General features: G+C 44.3%; 1 protein-coding gene across 1 annotated transcript in view; it reads right to left on the bottom strand.

Annotated features, from left to right (window-relative positions):
- Positions 1 to 511: 511 nt before the first annotated feature.
- CFAP65 (cilia and flagella associated protein 65) overlaps positions 512 to 22,198 on the bottom strand; it is a 70,460-nt gene continuing 48,773 nt past the window's right edge. The window contains exons 24-33 of the mRNA XM_032234392.1: positions 21,999 to 22,157; positions 13,869 to 14,015; positions 13,018 to 13,134; positions 12,282 to 12,419; positions 10,275 to 10,340; positions 8,642 to 8,856; positions 7,475 to 7,645; positions 6,667 to 6,954; positions 2,073 to 2,210; positions 512 to 781 (exon numbers count right to left, since the gene is read on the bottom strand). Coding sequence (XP_032090283.1) covers positions 676 to 781; positions 2,073 to 2,210; positions 6,667 to 6,954; positions 7,475 to 7,645; positions 8,642 to 8,856; positions 10,275 to 10,340; positions 12,282 to 12,419; positions 13,018 to 13,134; positions 13,869 to 14,015; positions 21,999 to 22,157 — 1,545 coding nt within the window. The 3' untranslated portion in view covers positions 512 to 675. The remainder of the gene's footprint in view (positions 782 to 2,072; positions 2,211 to 6,666; positions 6,955 to 7,474; positions 7,646 to 8,641; positions 8,857 to 10,274; positions 10,341 to 12,281; positions 12,420 to 13,017; positions 13,135 to 13,868; positions 14,016 to 21,998; positions 22,158 to 22,198) is intronic.

The following is a 22,198-nucleotide window of genomic DNA, read 5'->3' as shown; positions in this document are numbered from 1 at the left end:
TTTTTTCTTTATAATGCTGGTAAACCACCACACTATGAAATATTACAGGGCAAAGCAAAGTCCATGGAGAGAGTTGAAATGACATTGTGAAACAGTACTAAAACTGAAAAGGAATAAAGAACTCTTTCTGTGTATGACCTGTTTTTTAACCAGCTCCAGGAAGCCAACTTCCTTCCTAGTCAATATTATTTCTTATAGTTGCTATAGCTTTGCATTCATCTGCAGTTGTTAAACTTTGTTGTACCCGGAGATTGAAGTAACCAAGGAAAGTATCATTTGAATTTAACATTTAGTGAAAACTGCTCTCCACAAACTAGGCCTGAAGCTTAAGCTGCCCCCTGCTGGAGTGAAAACCAAACATTTACCACCCAAAAATGAAAGCAGAATCACATATGTTTATATGACAGGTAAAAAGCTCAATCTCTTTCCTATGATACAATTAGAATCACTTTTCCTGTGATACAAAATGAAATTTTATTTTGAATGTTAAATCCAGGACAAGGCCCTTTGCTATTATGGTTTTGCACAGAGCAAAATCATATGAGATTCTATTGCAAATGTCATTTCTCCTTGGATCCAACTCTGTGGAGGTATCTTCCAGCAGTGATATTAATCACAAAGGGCCGTCTTCCCACCAGTAATTTCCATTGTGATCCCAGAGTCATCCGTGAGCTGTTATGGGGCCAAGACAATGTGCCGCTGCCCTTCACAATTCTTGATTTCACTGGAAGTCCCTGGTATTGTAGATGATCTGTGCAACGAAACTATGGGACTGACACCTCTGAAAGACAAAAATTCCTTTGAACATTCACAACTTTACAACCACTGTAAATTAATTTTATAAAGTCCTTACTTGTTAAAGAACAAGGTTGGACAAGTCCTTTTCTAGAAAGGAAGTAGTGTACTATTTTGGCAGATGAATGCCTTTCCTTCACAAAACTGTTGCGTGAGATTTTCCTTCAGCTTAAGGAATGTGTAAATTCCATACTGTTCTTTAGTTCTCACATCTCTACCCATTGAACCCATGGTCCTTACTTAAGCTTTCTTCCCAATTATAGGTAGTCCTCAATTTACGACAACAGTTGAGCCCAAGATTTATGTTATTAAGCAAGACAGTTGCGAAGACAATTTTTGTAAAAACCCTTTTTACAACAGTTCTTGCTACAGTTGTTAGATAAATCACTGCAGTTGTTAAGTTAGTAACATAATTGTTAAGTGAATCTGGCTTCCCCATTGACTTTGCTTGTCAGAAGGTCGCAAAAGGGATCACATGACCCCAGGATACTGTAACTGTCATAAATATGAATCAGTTGCCAAGTGTCTGAATTTTGATCATGCATCCATGGGGATGATGCAACAGTCATAAATGTGAAAAAAGGACACAAGTAACTTTTTTCAGTGCCATTTTAATTTAGAATGATTATTAAACAAACTTTTGTAAGTTTGTTGCTTCCTTTTCTCTGCACAAGGACTACTCGGGATTGTCCTGGACCTTATACAGGTCGTCCTCAACTTACAACCCCAAGTGAGCCCAAAATTTCTGTTGTTAAGTGAAACCTTGGTTAAGTGAGTTTTGCCCCATCGTACAACCATTCTTACCACAGTTGTTAACTGAATCACAGCAACTAATGTTAGCAACCTGGTTGTTTAAGTGAATTTGTCTCCCCCATTAACTTGCTTTTCAAAAAGCTGCAAAAGGTGATCCCATGACCTTGGGAGGCAGCAACGGTCATAAGAATGAACCAGTTGCCAAACATCTGAATGTTGGTTCATGGGGATGCTACAAAGGTGGCCACTGTGAAAAGTCACTTTTTTCAGTGGTGTTGTAACTTTGAACGGTCACTAAATGAACTGCTGTAAGTTGAGGACTACCTGTACAGCCCAATAAATAGCAGGAGGCATCCAAAGAAGAAACCCATGGACTACAAAAGAGAGCCTGTGCAGAAACACATTTCAGCCATTCCTAAACTCACTCAAACAGGCATCAACTCTGCTCTACTAGATGACATTTTAATTTTGAACCAGCCCTTTCATGCTAGGAGCCCTTATCCCCTCCCTGCTGATCTACTCACTTTTGGGAGAAAACAGGAGAGTGTGCAATGATTCTCGGCCGTGCTGTCAGCACTACTTCCCCACGACTGGCCTCCACCAGAATGTTCTGGACGGTGTTATCCAGCACCATTTCAGCCACATTTGCAAATGCCGGCATCCTTAACAGAAAGCACATTTCAGATCTTCATGCTCACTAATGCTGGTGTTTCCTATTTTGTTCTCATAGGATTGTACCCACAACACCTTTTATAATGGCATAGTCAATAATGCAGATTCATGTCCGGGTTTAACCAGTCAAGTCTGCATCATCCAAGATAATATTTTTGTGGTGGGGAAAAAAACCCAACCCTGACCTTGGTGTACTTAAAGTAGCTACGTAGAAAATACTATATATAATGAGAAACTAAATTGATATGAGGAAATAAGTATTGTCTACTAATGAGAGATACTTTGGCAGTGCATAAGACTAGAGAATGTTTATAATTTGTTTTATATATCTCTTTCTATCTCTATTTTTATCTCTATCTCTATCTATATATCTATACCAGGGGTGGGTTCCTCCTGGATCGCCCTGGTTCGCGCGCACCGGTTGGTCGGTGAACCCGGAAGTAATTAACTTCCAGGAACGCCGGTACCGCTCCTGGCCCGTCGCTGCAAAGCGCCCTTGCCAACAAGGCAGCGTGACCCGCTCGGCATGTAGAAACAGCAAAAGAAGGAACAGGAGAGGAGTTCCAAGCGGGGCTTTTCAAACAGCCGAACTCCTCTCCTGACCCTTTCTTTTGCTCTTTGAACAAGAGGTGGGGATGGAGAGGGACAGAAAAAATTAATTTCTTCCCCCCTCCCCCAATTGGAAACAAGCTGGCTATGAAAGAAAAGGAAGCGCAACCCGCATGGCTTGCTCAAAGAGCAAAAGAAAGGGACAGGAGAGGAGTTCGGCTGTTTGAAAAGCTCCGCTTGGAACTCCTCTCCTGTTCCTTCTTTTGCTGTTTCTACATGCAGTGCGGGTTGAGCTCCCTTTTCTTTCACAGCCAGCTCGTTTCCAATTGGGGGAGGGGGAAAGAAATCGATTTTTTCCATACCTCTCCATGGATCCCCACCCCAATTGGAAACGAGCTGGCTATGAAAGACAATGGAGTGCGACCCGCACTGCATGTACAGACAGCAAAAGAAGGAAAAGGAGAGGAGTTCCAAGTGGGGCTTTTCAAACAGCCTCCTCTCCTGTCCCTTCTTTTGCTATTTGAACAGGCCGTGTGGGTTGCACTCCCTTGTCCTGGCTGCCCGGCTGCCCGCGCACGCCTATGTTTTCCAAGTCATGGAGCGATTCCGGAGCCCATCCGTCACCCCCGTGGAAAACATAAGCACGCATGCACAGCCTGCACAATTACAGCCCCGGAGAGAGGAGACTCTAGGAAGGAAGCCAGAGGCAGCGGGGCAGCCGGGTCCCTCACCCTCAGAGGGAGGAAGGGCCAGTTGGGAGAGGGGCTTTTGTCCTGCTGCCTCTGGTGGATGAAGCTTTACTGGCCCGCAGCGAAGATTCCATCCCTCATCCTGGAGCCATTGGTCTTGGGATGTTCTGCGGAGCCCCCCAGGGAAGAACGCCGCTGCCAGGTACTTTTAACCATATATTTTGCCCCCATGTCTGCAGAATGCTGCAAAAAACCATGAATACAGGCCAGTTGTTGAGTGTTTCAAATGTGATTGGAAAACTCAATAAGGTGACCACAGTATGTGTGTGTGTGTCTGTTTCTGTGTGTGTGTGTGTGTGTGTGACAGAGACAGACAGACAGACAGAGGCACAGAGAGATAGAGGGAATGAGAGAGACACAAACACAGAGAGAGGGAGGAGAGAGATACACAAAGAGAGACAGACAGACAGACAGACACAGAGAGAGAATCATATAGAGAGACACAGAGGGAGGGAGGGAGGGAGAGGCAAAGAGCCACACACATACATATACACACACATACAAACAAACAGACTCACACAGAGAGAGAAAGAGAAAGAGAAAGAAAGAGAAAGGAAGGAAGGAAGGAAGGAAGGAAGGAAGGAAGGAAGGAAGGAAGGGTGAGAGAGATGAAAGAAAAAAAGAAAAAAGGGACAGAGAGACAAAAGGAAGGAGAGAGAGAGAGAGAGAAAGAAAGAAAACACATGGCCAGCAAGCCACTCCCACCAGGTCACATGGTCGGCAAGCCACTCCCACAAGGGAGACCACACCCACAGAGTAGATTTGAAATTTTTTTGAAACCCACCACTGATCTATACCTATACCTATATCTATACCTATACCTATACCTATACCTATGTCTGTCTGTCTATCTATTCTATATTGAAAGATTTGGAAAACTTCCACCAGGATTAACATTGTAAGGAAACATTACTAATAGCAATAGCACTTACACTTATATACCACTTCACAGTACTTTACAGCTCTCTCTAAGCAGTTTACAGAGTCAGCATATTGCCCCCAACAATCTGGGTCCTCATTTTACCAACCCCAGAATGATGGCAGGCTGAGTCAACTTTGAGCTGGTCAGGGTCAAAGTACAGCTCTTATACTACAGGTAGCCCTTAACTTATGACTTGTAAGTTGTGATGGTTGTAAATTGGGTCATGAGCACGATTGACCCAATTTTACGGTCTTTTTTGCAGCAGTGGTCATAACTTTGGAACCGGATTGTAAGTACCTCCAAGGAAGTCTCTTGTAACCTATACTACCTGTATTTTCACAACAAGCCCGGCAGACTTAAGCTTTCATTCAAACTTCAGTACCCAATGCCAGAACATTACCGGTAAACACATATATAGAAAGCTTCTCCGACTGTATATGGTATCCAGATTGCGATTTTGGCTGGATTTAGCCATATTTCTGCTTTTGGGTTCTCCAGCCCGGTACTGATATTTTGAATTCTAACTTCTGACTTCGACTTCCTCCTGGTCCTTCTGTACCGCTTGTCTGGGAATTTGAGCATCATTTTGTTTCTGATCACATACCTGCCTCTGGTCTCTTAGATTCTTATTCTAATACTCTTTTGCTGGAACTCTAGGTGCCTGATTTTGACTATGCTTCATGAAACAGAGGTAGGGGCAGGAAAAGAGAATTTTTAAGACATTGAAGCTCTGTGCCTTAAGGCTATTGTGGGGACCTAAGCTTTGAAAAGACACCATTGTCATGTTTGCCAGACCTTTTCCTTTACCTATAAGCAGGGACGTGTAGTCAGGGGAGGCAGAGCCTCACCACTGTCATCATAAAAAGAAAAAAAATGTAAAAGGAAAAAGGCTGAGCTAGTTGCTGCCAGAGTCACAGTGGATGACTCTGCTTAGTGCTTAACTATTTAAAAAAGCCTCTAAAAAAGTCCCTTCTACAGGAGGAGGCGGGAGAACGAGATGCCTCATCTAGTCTGACTTTATGATCACTCGAGCAGAGCTTAGCAAGGGTTAAAAGCTGAAAAATTCCTGACGTAATGAGGCATGTCATTCTCCTGCCTCCTGTAGAGGGCACTTTTTTAGAGACTTTTTTAAACAGTTAAGCAGAGTCATGCACACGGTGACTCTAGCAGCAACTAGCTCAGCCTGATCCTGAGTTTGCGTTTTTCCTTTTACATTTTTTTTTCTTTTCATGATGGCAGGCAGAGTTGAAATCCTCTCTGAAACAGCTGGAAAAGGTACGTGTGTGGGTCAGAGGGAGGGGGAGGGATTCAAACTTCATCCACAAGTGTAGATCCCTCCCCAAGTGTAGTTTGATTGCATGCAGAGCTATGTTGCCTTTATTTATTTAATTTATTTATTTAATTAATTTGTATGCCGCCCACTCTCAAAGAGACTTTGAGACACACACACACACACACCTGGATAAAAGTATATAAGCCCAGCTTCACTGATTACAAGTTTGAAAAGGCAACGTGGCTCCACCTGCAATCAAAGGCTCGGATCGGAAGGCAGCAGGGGAATGGGGGTGGGAAGGTATGGCAGAGGAGCTGCTTTCAAGCCATTGGAAAATATATCCAATCCAACTTCTGTGTTTGTGTTTGTGTTTGTTTGAGATTGAGTGAGTGAGAGAGGGATCCAACTTCTCTGTGTGCGTGTGTCTGTTTGAGAGAGGGGGGAGGGAGGGAGAGAGGGAGGAAGGAGGGGGAGGGAGAAGAAAAAGAATGAAGGAAAACTTTTTCGCAAAGGAGAAAAACAAATGCTGTCGCTTTAAATCGGAACTGAGCATGCCTGGCTGTAGAATTCTGGGAGTTGAAGTCCACAAGTCTAAAAAAATTTGAACCCCCTGTGTCAGTGCCTCACCAGCCATAAACCTCACCGCATGTCACTGCCTATAAGAGGGGGCTTCTTGATAAATCATGCACAGTATTAAGTTCATCTTTTTTGTGATTCAAATTGCACATATTGATACATTGTTCTAGATTCTCAGGACAAACATGGCTTACAGAACATTAGCTTCGCTGGTCAATATTTTTCTGTAGAAAAGTCTTGAATTGGGACAGCCTTATAAATAGAATAAATAAACGTGCTGATTATTATTATTATTATTTGCATTACAGGAATTTGATGGCTTAGAACACATCTATCTTGCTTGCACTTTCAGTTTAGAGATGTTCAAATTGTCTCACCTGATAATGAATTCTTTCTCTTCCCGGGATTGTTCCTTGCGAATAATGGCACTTAGGTTCTCTGTAACAAATGAAGTGACTCTGGGAGATACTGTTTCCTTTCCCAAGTCTTCATCATCTGTCTTACCCTTAGCACTGAACTCCGGGGAAGGAGTTTCTGAAGAGGTGCCAGTTGAACTCTTCTTCTGTTTTGCTGACTTTTCACTCCAGAATTGGTAGAAGTAAGGTATGGGCTCTGTGAGGCTTCTGGCCACTGCTTCTTGGAACTGTGTCTCCTCCAACAAACCCCTGGAATATCAAAAAGGATATTTAGTTTAAGGATCATTCAGATTTGGTGCATCCTTGTCCATAGGCACCTGAAAACCTGGTAATATAAAAGCTAATACATGCTTAAGATGATTCATTTATGTGTCAGGGATAAAAGAAGGCAAAATTACTGGGAGTCATCCCTATTCTGCCAGAAATGCAGGCCAGACAGACGATGGTTGAACTGAGTGATAATGACTGGCCCAAAGTCCCCCAGTAAATTTTATTGATGGAACATGAATCCAACCTCTTATCAGGCCTCGCATTTCTCATAATTGGTTTAATTTAACCTTCCTTATGGAGTTATTCTGAAAGCATATAGGAATAACTGAAAGTACATTATTTTCAGCACCTTGGTTGAATTAGCAGGCCATATAAATAATACAAATCCTAAGCCTGTAGTCTATATATTTATAAAATATATACAGTAGCTTATATATAGTAAGGCAGTGCATATATACCATCTAAATATTTCAGGACTTTTGACAGACAAGCCACCTACTTGATTACCACAGACAGCATGTCCGTCAGTAGCTGGGCTTCTTGTTCTGTGCAGTTTTCTAGATCCATCCAGGTGGCATCCTTTATAGATCCTCTACCAGTTTTGCTCGAAACTGAGAATAGAGATGTCCTACGTTCAGAATCTTTTCTTGGTGCTTTCTTCTTCAGTTGGCTGTAAAAAAAAACATTGAAACTCTTTTTCCTAAATGATCTAAATCTTTCTACAACCATGAGATGCCTAGAAACAAGCAGATAGGATTTGTCCTTCAGCTCAGTTTATTAAATATTCTCGTGCCACAGGGACAATCAGATTGTGTTTTCCAATTCCAATATTTCCACATTAAGACAAGCAATATATAAAACAGTTCTTATTCATAATAGTACAATTCAAACAAAATTAAAGCAAGTGCTAAGTGGTTTTCGATGGGGTTCTTAATTCTCTCTGGGCTTAGTTGTATTCTTGCAGGCATTTCATTGCCAAACTAGATAACATCATCAGTGCTAAAAGCTAAGTGGTTTCACCTATCATAAAACATGCTAAACCAGACCAGCACAACTGATAAATTCACTACAGGTAGTCCTTGACTTACAACAGTTCCTTTATTGAATGTTCAAAGTTACAACACACTGGAAAAAAGTGACTTATGAATGTTTGTTGAAGCTTCCCCATGGTCATGTGATCAGAATCCAGATGCTTGGCAACTGGTTCATATTTATGATGGTTGCAGTGTCCTGGGATCATGTGATCACTCTTTTCAACCTTCTGACCAGCAAAGTCAACGGGGAATCCAGCTCCACTTAACAACCGTGTTACTAACTTAACAAATGCAATGATTCACTTAATAACTAGTAGCAAGAAAAGTCATAACATGGGGCAAACTCATTTAACACATGTTTCACTTGGCAACATACATTTTGGGCTCAATTGTGGTCGTAACTCAAGGACTATCCAGATTGTGCCTTGTAAATTTATGGCTTGGTCCAACATGAAAATCTAGCCCCTATGGTATATCCAACAATTCCAAAATAAACTGTGGCTTAGCGTAAGGCATACATCCAGTTCTAAATAAATAAATTACAAAGAGCATTGCATAACATCTCTACTTGGAGATTCGGCAGAGATCCAACATCTCTAACTGGAGAAGGCCAGGAAAACAATGTGTCTTACCGGTAAAGGAAGTGCTGGGGCAAGTCATTAGAGAAGTTGGACAAGAAATCATCAATTGAGTGGGACCTGGCTGTAAAGCCGAGGTGCATGAGGAAGGGCTTTGGGAATTCAGGCTTGGGCCAAAACCTGCTGGCCTCCTTGTCTCTCATCTGCCTCCTCTGGCTACGGCTAGCAGGGGCATTTGGCTCACAGACGTTCTTAATAGGAGGAAGAGTCTGTTGATAAGAAATTAAAATAAACTGTTTAGCGAAAGGGACTATCTAACTTGTAACATTCAAGCATCTTGCTAAGTAATTAAATGTGAGAAGATAATCTCTCTCTCTCCATCCCTCCCTCCCTCTCTCCCTGCATCCCTTCCTCCCTCTCCCTCTCCCTCTCATGCACTAGCTGATAGGCTTCCTACTCCAAATATCTTTGAAGGGTTGTTTTTTTTTTGCTTTTAATGCTTTTTTTCTTTTTGTGCTCTGCAAAATGTTTTGCTTATTTTATTGATTATACTTTTTTTGGTCAACATTTTCCAAATGTTCTTTTTTGTTCTTATATGGGAAAGATGCCCACTTTTTGGAGAAATCATGCTGATCATGCTTGTTAGGCACTCTGATATTCTCTTGGGATTTATGGTACCCTCTCTGGACATTGTAGCTGAGATTCTACTAGTGTTGTTTTGAAAACATTGCCAGCATTTAGAGACTGACTTTCTTGACTCTTGCTTTCAATCTTCTTTTCATTAATCCGTTTATTTTTTTAAAAAGCTTGATCTTCTAAAAGTCACACTAGATTAAGTTGGGCTTTTTAGATGCACCTGAAGATAATATCTTTTTTGATTCCCAATTGGTTCAATACATCTCTCAAACAAAATATTGGACTGTGCTTAGCATTAGGGTCAGTGTTGCAGTGTATGAAAACAAAAGGGAACATTTGCAAACTGTTGACCCAAAAAGTATAAGGCATCAATGAAATATGCAAAACTCTCCTGTTGTTAGCTTTTTGAATAGTGTACAACTATTTAGAATATCTGGAAATCTGGTCTCTTAGTTCTGTCCAGAACATTCGTTTTCCCAAACTATGCTTACATGAAGGGAAATTACGTTATTGTTTCTTTTTCTCTAATTCATTTTCTATCCATAGGTCAGCTTTAGCCTCTTGGTGTGGGACAATAGTATGTGCTGAGTACTAACCTGCTTTAGAGGATTGCTATGGACATCAGTAGAAGATTCTGCTCCATTTTGTGGCTTCTGCTTTATGTCAGTCTGCATACAAAGCAGATCTGCCCCCATTATGTCCTTCCCTTTCTTTTCTTCAGAGGTCATGTCACAAAGATAACTGTATCCCATTGGTTATATCACATTTCCATAATTTATGCTATGTGTTTTTCTTAACACCAAACACTCCCCCTATTCTTAGCATTTGCATATAGGCATCTATATACATCTCATCCTTTGATTTTTCATGGCATGAACTTTTAACCTTAGGATCTTATTTCTTTCGTGATTAATTATATCCATTATACCTATAGGTGTGGCACAATTAAGAAATATGCCTGGAAGATTGACATTTCCTGCTCGGTTTTTGTAGCAGAGGCTGACAATAAGGGATCTCACTATATCTACATAAAGGGCATATAACTAATTACCTTATATTTTCTTATCTTCGTAAATACTTTAGAAAGCTTTGATAATCCTGGCATATTTGGAGCTCCCTAAAGAAAAAGAATAAAATTGTAACAAAAAGTTATAGAATTTGAAAAGATTTGAGATATACCTGAATAAAGCAAGTTAAACGATATACACAAAATTGTAGGATGTGGCCTTTTTTTTTTTTTAAGAAGATTGCCACGCTGAATAAAGAAAACATAACCTTCTTTCTGCCAGTCACTTTTCTGCTCAAAGTGGGCAATCTCCAAACTCTTTTTCTCCTTGTGGGTATCTAGATGAGGCTGGAGAAAAATCAGTGATGGATTCTAACCACAAAATTGGCTTCACAGGAAAAATGCAAGCATACACTCCTGCCCCTGCTGGTTTTCCCCCTCAACATCAAGCCATGGATTTACTGTGAAAATTCCCGGGATTTAGTAAGCTATTGACATATTATTGTATACAGCAGGGATGTCGAACTCAAGGTGCAGTGGCCGGATCTGGCCCACAGGGTGCTTAGATCTGGCCCACAGGGCCACCCTGGAAACAGCAAACGGCCGGTCCACGCTGCCTCTGTCAGCAAAAGCAGAGCTCTGGAGGGCCACATACAGCCTTCCAAGCTCCATTTTCATTGGCAGGAATTGCAGGAGGCCATTGCAGCTGAAAACAGAGCTCGGGAGCCCGTTTTCACTGGCTGAGTGCTTAGGGCTGCCACAGGAGCCCTGAAATGAGTGGCGTCGAGCTGGCCATGTCCACCCTGGCCACGCCCCCCCCCAAGGTCAAACACAATCCTGATGTGGCCCTCAATGAAATCAAGTTTGACACCCCTGGTATACAGTATTGGGGGGGAGGTTGTAAATTTCTTGTCTTCTCTCTACCATTGCCCATGGCTGTTAATTCCCAAATCCTTGTAAAAAGATGTGCTAATAGAAAATAAATGTACTTATTTAACATTGCAACCATTATAGTTTCACTGTATTTTCATGTCATGGGTTTGATACTGACCATGGACATTTTAAATTTCAAATGTTGATGTTTCAAATTTATTGTGCATGCTTTGTTACTGATATTTTAAATGTATTGTGTAGACTTTATCACTTATATATCATACCATGGATGTTTTAATTTTCATGTAAATTGACATGAGGCATTTATATGAAGTTAATGGCATACACATTCAATAAATAAAACAAATTTTATTTATATTTATAATTGTATTTAGAACTTCCAATACAAATAATAAAACAATACAAATGGAACTAAGATAATAATACATATGATTATACATGGTTCGCTGAACTGAATGAGAACCAATGAGTTTCCCATAGGGAGTTTCCTAAATAACTCATATAAATTAGTGAGAGGAAGATACCACTTAGATTTTCCAGTTTAGTAACTCAAAGGACTTGGTTGGCCTTAAAAAAATTATGCAGCTAAAACCTGAACACTAATTTCAATGTATGTTTTCCTGGTATATTTAGAAAATATATTCAGGAAAACATGAAAACATAGAATATAGAATCACAAGGCTGAAAGAGACCTTAGAGGTCTTCTAGTCCAACCCTTGTCTAAGGCAGGAGTCCTTATGCCATACCACACAAATGAATGCCCAATCTTTTCTTGAAAAACTCCAGTGATGCAGCATCCACAACTCCAGGAGGCAAATTGTTCTATTGGTTAATTGCTCTCAGGGTCAGCAAATTACATCTACAGTCATTTACACACACACACACACACACTATGTGTGTGTGTGTATTTATGTATATATTAATGTCTGAATAAGTAGTTGCTAATTCTGAGGAGCTGAAAGATCCTGGCATCTAAATGATGTGGCTAAGTCTTATATCAGACAATCCTGCAAGCTGAAAACATCTCCAGGTAATTTTTTTACCCATCTTCTTGCATACGTTCACAAAACACAGAATCAAATGATTAAAAAAAAGTTTGAGAAATATGTTGTAATCCAGATATACAATAGATTCCCTTCATAGCAAGCTAGTTTTTACCTTGAAAGGTTCCTTTGGGTCCTTCTTCATATCCAGGTCTTCCTCAGTGATGGTAAACTCCACAGTTTGGCGAGCGTTTTCAGTTTCCCATTCCTGCACCTCTTTCTCGTATTCATCTAATGAGTTTTGAGTAAAAATCTACAGGGAAAACACCTATGATTAACATTATTCAACTGGGATTTTTTTCTACTTTTCTTCTTCTGTACTGGTGAGATACAGTATGTCACCCCGAATGTGCCTTCTGAAATTTAATTTCTGGCTGCACTTTAGTTTAATGCTATGACTTTATAGAAATTACTGAAAACAACTATATTACCAAAGAGAAAACAAGATCATTATATGCAGAATAGTTAAGCAAACATGTTTGGATTACAGGAAAGAGGAAATGAAATCATGCATGTTCAATCATGCATTCTAAATGCCCCATGTATCATGGAAAAATATAATTTGTATTATGTGTACATTATTTCTATCTTCTTCAGGCTTCTATGCAGATGTTCCCTTGACAAAAGCCATTCAGCCTTAATTATGCTATTACATAAATCCCGTATTTGTTTTGATTAATTTTAATGAACTGATAAGTGACAGACTTCAGTGCAGTCTCATATTTTTTAGAACTATAGCCTTTCTGTTTGGCACCAAAACTATATATTCTATACTGAATATAAGCAGCCAAAAACTCCTGGCTTTTTCTATTAAAGAAAAACTTTGATCTGAGATATCCACAAAGTCTCACCTCACAGATCAAATCCACATTGTAGAAGCATGGAGTTTCACCAGCATGCAGTGTAAGAACACAATGAGTGCTCTCTCCAGCCTGCACAAGTCCAGTTTCAGGTATGATCTTCAGTGCCTTGAAACAAAACAATGGGTTATTGTATCATAATATATCAAGATTCAGACAACCCTCATCCTTCTGCCCTTCCACGAGGCTCTAAAGATTGTAACATCAGCCTATGTAGAATGCAAGGATCTAGAATGATATATGTGTAGGGTTGGCCTCAGTTGCTTCTGTTATTATAATTATTGTTATTTCATTATCTTGTTTTTATGTCGTTAAGTCTACTATATTATATTACATCACATCACATTACATTATATATTACATATTTAAGACATTTCGTGTTTCTTTAAACTGTAACTCACTCAGGATCAGTCTTGTAAATCAGATAACCGTACAAAACAATGAAATAAATGAATGAGTACATAAAGCATGCAAGATACTATATTCACATTAAATATCTTTGTGGCTCTGAAAATAGACTCTTTCCTCCTGACATTAAAAAAGAGAATAGTTGAATATAGCCACAGCAGCAGAATATTGATTGCTTAGGAGTCATACAATGCAACACTGCAATTGGGCCATCCTGTTCTCTTTAGCAAATGTTTACTATTTTAACTTTGGGAGATTTTTGCATTTGGTGCAACTCCAGTTCAGAAGTTTGAGCTGATAAAATTGAAATCAATTCAGCAAGTGTTCTGAGATTGCCACTGAGGAAACTTGAAAGGAACAGAATTGCCAGGAGAAAGATAAGGAAGCCAAAAAAAAAAACCCAACCAAAAGCCAATCCTGCAGATGAAACTCACCACCATGGCAGGAGAGATCCCAGGTACGTGCCAAGTAAAAATGATGGCCTCATCCTCAGAAGCATTGTTGAGGAAAAAAAGGCGACTACATTTGCTGTAAACAGGGATATTGCCAAGACATATCCGTGGCTGAGATAAATATACCGCCTGGAAAGAAAATAAACAGAATGAACTGCTAGCTTAATAAGTAAGGATCCCTTTGTTTTCTTGGCCTAACCAGTGGAAGGAAACTAGGTGATCTACAGTGGTAGCTAGAGCCTGTAGCTAATGGCAGATGTTTATGGGCCATTTAATACATGAAATACTGTTACAATGAAATGAATGGGATGCAGGGGAAAATTCTGTTGGCAACATAAATGGATGGGTAGAAATTAGTCAAGAGACTACAGAAAAATTCATTATGTCTTCTCACACTGGAGAATAATGAGAATTATGCCAGGGGACATGTTTATATACAAAAATGAATAATTATTTCAAATATGTCATTTAAGCATGTCTATTCATAGATACAATATATTGGAAAAGAGTGAATCAAAAAGCATCATTCATTAGAATGTTTATGATGAAAGAAAATTAGTGAAGGATACAAGGATATGAAAATGTTCTGAATGTGGAACAAACTTATTCAAGAATGGATTTGGAAAAAGTGAACATGGAAGAAAAACAAAGAGTAGAATGACTGCAAGATGAAAAAAATATGGATCCTTGAAAATGCATTAGAACATAGATAACTCTTCCAACAGAATGAATAGGAAAAAGATGTGAAAATTGCTTGGAACAGGGCAAAAAAGAAATGTTTGAGTCAAATAGATTACACAATGCAACAAAAGTATAGGTATTTTATATTTTTATATAGGTATTTTAAAATTAAGTGTTCCAAAATGAGTGCAGTTAACAAACAGAGTAAATGGCTGCAAGTTATATATAAAAGTCAAAGAATCATAGTTGCATGAAGATTCTCAAAAATTGAGAAGTTTAAAGAACAAAAGACAATGTAGAAAGCAATGTATGGATGTTGTGGAAGCAAGGACGGATATATATATATATATATATATGTATGTATGTATGTATGTATGTATGTATGTATGTATGTATGTATGTATGAATGAATGATGGAAGAGTATTCTGGGGGGCAGTATACACACTTGCTACTGTTTCCTGAACTTGCTACTCTATTATTTCTGTATCCGTGATATTTTTGGAAAAAACAGAAGAACCTACCAACTTTCAAAAGAATGCATAATACATCAAAACTTTCAATTTCATTCATTATGGCTTTTTAGTACTCTGCCAGGCTCAAATGTGCCAGGACTGCCACTGGAAAAACTTTCCATTTTGTCAAAGCTTCCAGCCTCAACTATAAGCAAGTATAAGCAGTACTGCTCAGACTGACTCGACAGCATGGAGATACTGGCTCTACCATGCGAACCATTTAATCCAATTCACAACATAGATTCCTTGCAGGCAAAATAACTTGGTGTTGTTTTGATTTTAATCATGTGATATTTATGTTTGAAATCTCCCATAGGATATCTTAGTAACCACAAGAGCTTTATGTCTATGGAGATTCTCAGTCATCCAGTTCTCTCAAAGATGCTTTTTCAAAAGGCACCAGTCTGGGTTTTTTCCCCTTGAGGTGGAAAAAGAAGACATTTCACTTCTCATCCAAGAAGCTTCATCAGTTGTGACTCGATGGTAGGGGGGATGGAAGGATAGGTTCTGACAGAATGGGGGCCAGGGAGGGGGGGGGAATGAAAGGATTCTACAGGTAGCCCTCAACTTAGGTTGCTAAGTGAAACATTTGTTAAGTGAGTTTTGGCCCATTTTACAACCTTTGTTTGCTGTTATGTGAATCACTGCAGTTGATAAGTTAGTAAGCATGGTTTCTAGGTGAATCTGGCTTCCCCGTTGACTTTGCTTGTCAGAAGGTCACCAAAGCATGACCCCTGGACACTCATAAATATGAACCTCTTGCCAAGCATCTGCATTTGATCACTTGTCCAATGGGATGCTGCAACGGTCATTAAGTGTGAAAAGCAGTCGTGAGTCACTTTTTTCAGTGCTGTTATAACTCTGAATGTTCACTAAATGAACTGTTGTAAATTCAGGGCTACCTATATTTTGACGAGAGGATTGCAAAGAAATACAATCCTTCCATTCCCTCCCCTCATCATCCTGTCAGAACCTAGCCTTCCATCCTCCCACCAGCCAATCACAATTGATGAAGCTTCTTGGATGAGAAGCGAAACTTTTAGATCTTGGGGCGAAGGGAAAGGACGCGACAAGAAGTATGAGGAAAGTGACTTTTATTCAGCTCATAGTGGAAACGATTCAACGAGGCGTATTTCGCGCCCTACATTTATACCCCCAGGTTTGAGTGAGGGACCAATGGGCGTCGAGTAGCTCGACCAATCAGGGCGAGGATTGGACCGGCTCTGCCCGGGAACCAATCAGGAAGAGTCCTTTGTAGCTCGACCAATCAGGGCGAGGATTGAGCCGGCTCTGCCCGGGAGCCAATCAGGAAGAGTCCTTGTTCGCGCGCTTGTATTTCCCGCGCTAGTATTCAACACCCCTCCCCCCCCAGTCATAGAGTTCCTTTAGGAGGGGCAAACATAGTCTTGTAGGTAGGCGGGACGGTGGCGTTCTCGTCCCGATCTCCGTGGTTCCCCGGCGGTCGTCGACGGGGGGGGGGCCGCTGGCGGAGGCGTGTCCGTGGTGGGGGCTTGAGCCGACGGCGCGGCCCCGCGAGAGGGCACCGGCTCCGGGTCCCGTGCCCGATGTCCGTCCGCCTGGGGTGGCGTCTCTGTGGCCAACGGGGTGTCTGGTAGGGGCCCCGTGCAGTCCGGTTGGGGTGTAGGTTCAGAGTCTCGAGAAGGGCTCCGCGGAAAGGAGTAACCAGCTGGGGTGCGCCTGCCCGGAAGGTTCGCGACGGCTTGACCCCCGTTCGCCGGGTGGAAACGGTCCGTGGGGAAAGGAGTCAATGGGGGTGGCTCCTGTTGAGAGCAGATTTCTGGGAAGCTGGGGCCGTCTCTTTCCGCAGGAAGGCGACGCCTTAACTGGTCCACGTGTCGCCTCCATTGTGTCCCGTCGGCCAGGCCGACCCTGAAGGAACAGGGGCCGGTCAGAGCTGTGATGGTTGCGGGAACCCACCGTGGATCCCCGGAAAAGGAACGGGCCCATACAGGATTCCCTAACTTAAACGCGTGGGACGGAAGGGCCCCCAGGTTGCTTGGCGGATCTCCTGCGTAAAGTGGATGGAGCCTGTCTAGGGGGGTTCGCAATCTCCTACCCATCAAGAGCTCCGCGGGACTTTTGTTGGTCGTTGGGCAGGGTATGGAGTGCTGGCTCAAGAGATAGGCCGCTACTCTTTCTTGCCAGTCGCCCTGGTCCATGCGGCCCAAGGCTTCTTTTGCTGAGCGCACTGCGCGCTCCGCCCGGCCGTTGCTAGCTGGGTGATAGGGGGCTGTGGCCGCGTGTCTGATCCCCTGTTCGGCCAGGAATTCTTGGAACGTGGTGGAGGTAAACTGGGGCCCGTTATCGGAGACTATCACATCCGGTAACCCATGGGTAGCGAACATCTTACGGAGGGCCCTTACTGTACTCTCTGCTGTGGTGGAGGTCATGATTACTAGCTCCACCCACTTGGAGTAAGCATCGACTACTATCATGAAGTTCCGGCCGTGGAAGGGGCCGGCAAAGTCGATGTGTAAACGGGACCATGGGCCTCTAGGGATCTCCCACTCTCGAGGGGCGGCTATGGGGGGATTCGGCCTAGAGTTTTGGCAGATCCTGCATCGGCCTACGTAGTCTGCGATTTCTGTGTCTAACAAGGGCCACCATACGTAGCTACGGGCTAAGGCTTTCATTCGTGCTATGCCTGGGTGGTTTTTGTGGAGTGCGGGCAGGATTCGTGCTCGTAGGGCTGTAGGGATCACTACCCTATCCCCCCAGACAAGGCAACCCCCGTGAAGGGCGAGTTCAGCCTGTCGCACTTTGAATGGGCGGAAGTGTTCCGCTACCCTTTCCGTGGGCCACCCCCTCAAAACCCATGAAGCGACCTGAGATAGGACGGGGTCAGCCTTTGTGCAGGCTGCCACGTCCGTGGCAGAAACGGGGAGGTCGGATTCGGCAATGGACAGAACAGAGAGCGCGGGCACGTGGGCTGTGTCCGTCTCTGGCAGGGGGCAGCGGCTCAGGGCGTCTGCGTGTCCTAGCTGTTTGCCCGGACGGTATAACAGCGTATACGAGTACGCCGTTAGGAACTCTGTCCAGCGTGTCATGCGGGGGGACAAGATGGGGGGAGTCGGCTTGTTACCCGCCAGTAGCCCCAGGAGGGGCTTGTGATCCGTGACTAGGGTGAACTTTCTACCATAAAGGTAGTCATGGAACCGCTTAATGCCGGACACTGCAGCCAGGGCTTCTTTATCGATTTGGCTGTAGTTCCGCTCCGTGGAGGAGAGTGTCCGGGAATAGAAGGCTATGGGGGCTTCTGAGCCGTTTGGGAGGACGTGGCTCAGCACCGCCCCTACGCCATAGGGGGAGGCATCGCAAGTCAGAATTAGAGGCATCCTATCGCTGTACTGGATTAGGACTGCCGATGAAGTTAAAATATCCTTTATAGCCGCGAACGCGTGCGCTTCACGGCTACCCCATTTCCAGGCTGCTGACCGGTCAAGTAGACGGTGTAGCGGCTCAGCTAGTGACGCCTTGTGGGGGATAAAAGGGGCGTAGAAATTTAAGAGCCCCAGGAATGCTTGTAACTCCGCCCTAGAGGTGGGTGCGGGTGCATTTTTGATGGCGGCCACTTTGGAAGGAGTGGGGTGGATGCCTTGGGCATCAATGAGGAACCCCAGGAATTCAACTTTGGGAACTGCAATTTCGCATTTGCTGCGCTTTAATTTCAGTCCCGCCTCCCTGAAACGTGTGAGGACCTCCCGCAGCGTTTTCAGGAGCTCCGAGTGGCTGGGGGCTGCGACCAGGACGTCGTCGAAATAGGGAACGACGCCTGGGAGCCCGTGGAGCAACCGCTCCATGAGGCTCTGGAAAATCCCAGGGGCGACCGAGACGCCGAATTGCAGACGGCGGCAACGGAAAGCTCCGCGGTGGGTGACGATAGTCTGGGCTGTAGCCGCATCGTCGTCTACGGGGAGCTGCTGGTAGGCCTGTGCCATGTCTAGCTTAGCGAAAATGCGGCCCTGTCCTAAGGAGTGGAGTAGGTGCTGTACTACGGGAACCGGATACGGGTTTGCCTGTAGGGCCAAATTGATGGTCGACTTGTAGTCGGCACATATTCTCACCGATCCATCGGGTTTGACCGGGAGGACTATGGGGGTTTCCCAGCGGGCGTGATCTACGGGCTCGAGTACCCCTTGTTCAATTAACTTATCGAGTTCCGCATCTACCTTTGCTCTCAATGCGAAAGGGACCCTGCGTGCCTTTAGCCTAACCGGGGCGACCTGAGGATCGAGGCAGAGAGAAATGGGGGTACCCTTGTAACAACCCAATTTCCCGTCGAACACATCTGAGAACTCGTCTAGGACGCTATCTACGGGGAGGGAAACTACCCTGTGTACCCCTTCTATGGTGAGGCCCAAAGCGGAGAACCATTCTAACCCCAGGAGAGCGGGCAGGTTGTTCCTTACGACTAAAACTGGGAGTTTCCCTTTAAAATTTCCATATTCCACCCGGATGTGGTATAACCCAGCTGTGGGAATCCCATTTCCCTGGTAATCTAGGAGGGAGACCCTGGCGGGGCGCAGCTTTCTCTGGGGGACCCCGGGGCAAAGGCGGGAGAACAAAGCCCAAGATAGGAGAGAACGGGATGAACCGGAGTCCACCTCCATTTGGCAAAGCTGACCTTCGAGACGGACGGCGGTGCTTATTTTCCGGTGGCCGGCGGGAACGGGGGATGCCTGGTAGACTACGCAGTCGGCGCTGGGGGGCTGGTAGGTTGAGTGGCAGTCCTCCGTGCGCCTCGCGGGACGTGGCTGCTGGCGGCGTGGTGGTGCCGGGCGCCGGTCGCTGGGCTGCATAAACGACGGGGCTGGCAGGGGAGCCCGGCATACTCTGGCGAGGTGTCCTTCTCCTTGGCAACGGCGGCAGACGGCAGAACGGTACGGGCAGGCTGTGCGGCTGTGGCGGCCGCCGCATCCGCGGCAAGGTGCGTTTGAGGCCGGCTGAACGGGTGCCGGTGGTTGCTGGGGTGGCCTCCGTTTGGGCTGCAGCCTCATCTGGCCGACGATTTCCTCCTCCTCCTCCTCCTCGTTTTCGGCAGGGGAGAGGTCGTCGACGAGGTTCGTCTGGGCGAGCGGCCCCGCGACGGTTTGTGCGGGGGGGTTTAGCTGGAGGCGTTCCATGTCGGCCGTGGATTGCTCGGAGAGTTCGGCAGCTCGCGCTATTTCCACGGCTTGCATCAGGGTAATTTTGTGATTCCGGAGCAATCGGCCGCGTAAGTGTGCGTCGCGGACCCCGCACACAAATTGCTCCGCAAGGTTTTCCTCCAGGTCTGCAAAATCGCACTGGGCGGCCACAGTGCGCAAGGCCTCCAGAAATTGGCTAATGGATTCATTAGCCCTTTGTACTCGGCGGCGGAAAGCGAAACGGCGTGCAAATAAAGAGGGTGAGGGAGCGTAGTGGTTCCTCAGCCTGGACATCAGCTCGGCCCACCCAAGTTTGTATGCTGGCCTCGGGGCGGCCAGGGCTCTCGCAGAGGCGAACATGGACGGCTCACAGCAGGACAGGAAGAAGCTGCATTTCTCCTCATCGGTCTGAGCCTGGTTTTTCAAAGCGATCAGGTAACACTCGAACCGCTCCATGAATCCGTCCCATGATTCTCCGGTGGCTCCGCCGAATGGCGCGAAAGGAGGAAGCGATGACGCCATCGTGGTGTGGGGCCGGAGAGGGGAGAGGAAGGACGAAGAAAAATTCGCGTTCGCTGCCGGAGTTCTCGGTCTGACGATAGCGTTCTGGCTGGTTCAGACGCGGTGGCAGCTGGCTGTTCTTCTTCGTGGTCGCGGGAATCGGGATCCCACCCTCGTCGCCAGTTTTAGATCTTGGGGCGAAGGGAAAGGACGCGACAAGAAGTATGAGGAAAGTGACTTTTATTCAGCTCATAGTGGAAACGATTCAACGAGGCGTATTTCGCGCCCTACATTTATACCCCCAGGTTTGAGTGAGGGACCAATGGGCGTCGAGTAGCTCGACCAATCAGGGCGAGGATTGGACCGGCTCTGCCCGGGAACCAATCAGGAAGAGTCCTTTGTAGCTCGACCAATCAGGGCGAGGATTGAGCCGGCTCTGCCCGGGAGCCAATCAGGAAGAGTCCTTGTTCGCGCGCTTGTATTTCCCGCGCTAGTATTCAACAGAAACGTCTTCTTCTTCTTCCGCCTCAGGAAAAAAAAAATCAGTACTGTTGCCTTTTGAAAAAGCATCTTTGAAAATCAGGCACTTTATCATCAGTGTAACATCCTTAGCTTGTAGGAAAACAATCTGATTAGAGAGGTCACCATTTTCAGTTTTACAAGTCTAGCACCACTTTTTGCCTGGCTGCAACAATAATTTTGCATAACAGATCAACAAATACTGAAATTATGGCAAATTTGTTTTGTTGTGAATTGCCAATATGATACCAAGAGGAAATTCATACAGGGCGAGAATCACAACAAGGCCGTGTTCTCCAATGTGAAAGAAATACCTGATGGTACATTTTCTGGCATCCTACAGATGACAACAGAACAATACCAGCAGAGCATTCATCTTTCATTCAATTGGACTGCATGTCCTAGCATCCCTGGGTCATTATTAAAGAGGTCATACTGGACCTTCTCAGAACACATAAGAGCCTGCACAATGTCCAGCTTGACCAATGGCTACAGCATGAAAACTGTTTCCTTTCTGCATTTGTGCCTTGTGAGATGCTCATTAGATAAACAAGGACAGAGGAGGAGGGGAGGAGGAGGAGGAGGAGGAAGAGGAGGGGCAGGAGGAGAAAATACATTACTTGAGATAAAACAGCATCATATAAGAATGGCTTTCCCAGTGCCAGTGGCTCACTTACTCCTACTGGCAATCTGAAATCCCTGTAAAACACTCTCTTGTGTGATACTGGAACAAGTAAACTCCCAGATTTACCAGACCAGGCACTGTTAATTTGGCAGAGACTGGAGTTGTTGCAGCAGACACGACTTTGTCAAATTGTGCGGTTTCTCCCATAACTTGTGGATCAAAGCCTACTCCTTGAAATGTAATTAAAGCAGAATCTCCATCAAGGATATGGATAGGTACGTCCACCTGTGCAAAGAAAAAAAGCAAAGAAAACAGTTAAAAGAATT

This window comes from Thamnophis elegans, chromosome 1, assembly GCF_009769535.1.
Source record: "Thamnophis elegans isolate rThaEle1 chromosome 1, rThaEle1.pri, whole genome shotgun sequence".
Lineage (NCBI taxonomy): Eukaryota > Metazoa > Chordata > Lepidosauria > Squamata > Colubridae > Thamnophis > Thamnophis elegans.
The sequence above is the reverse complement of the archived record's forward strand: the minus strand, read 5'-3'. Positions and strand labels throughout refer to the sequence as shown.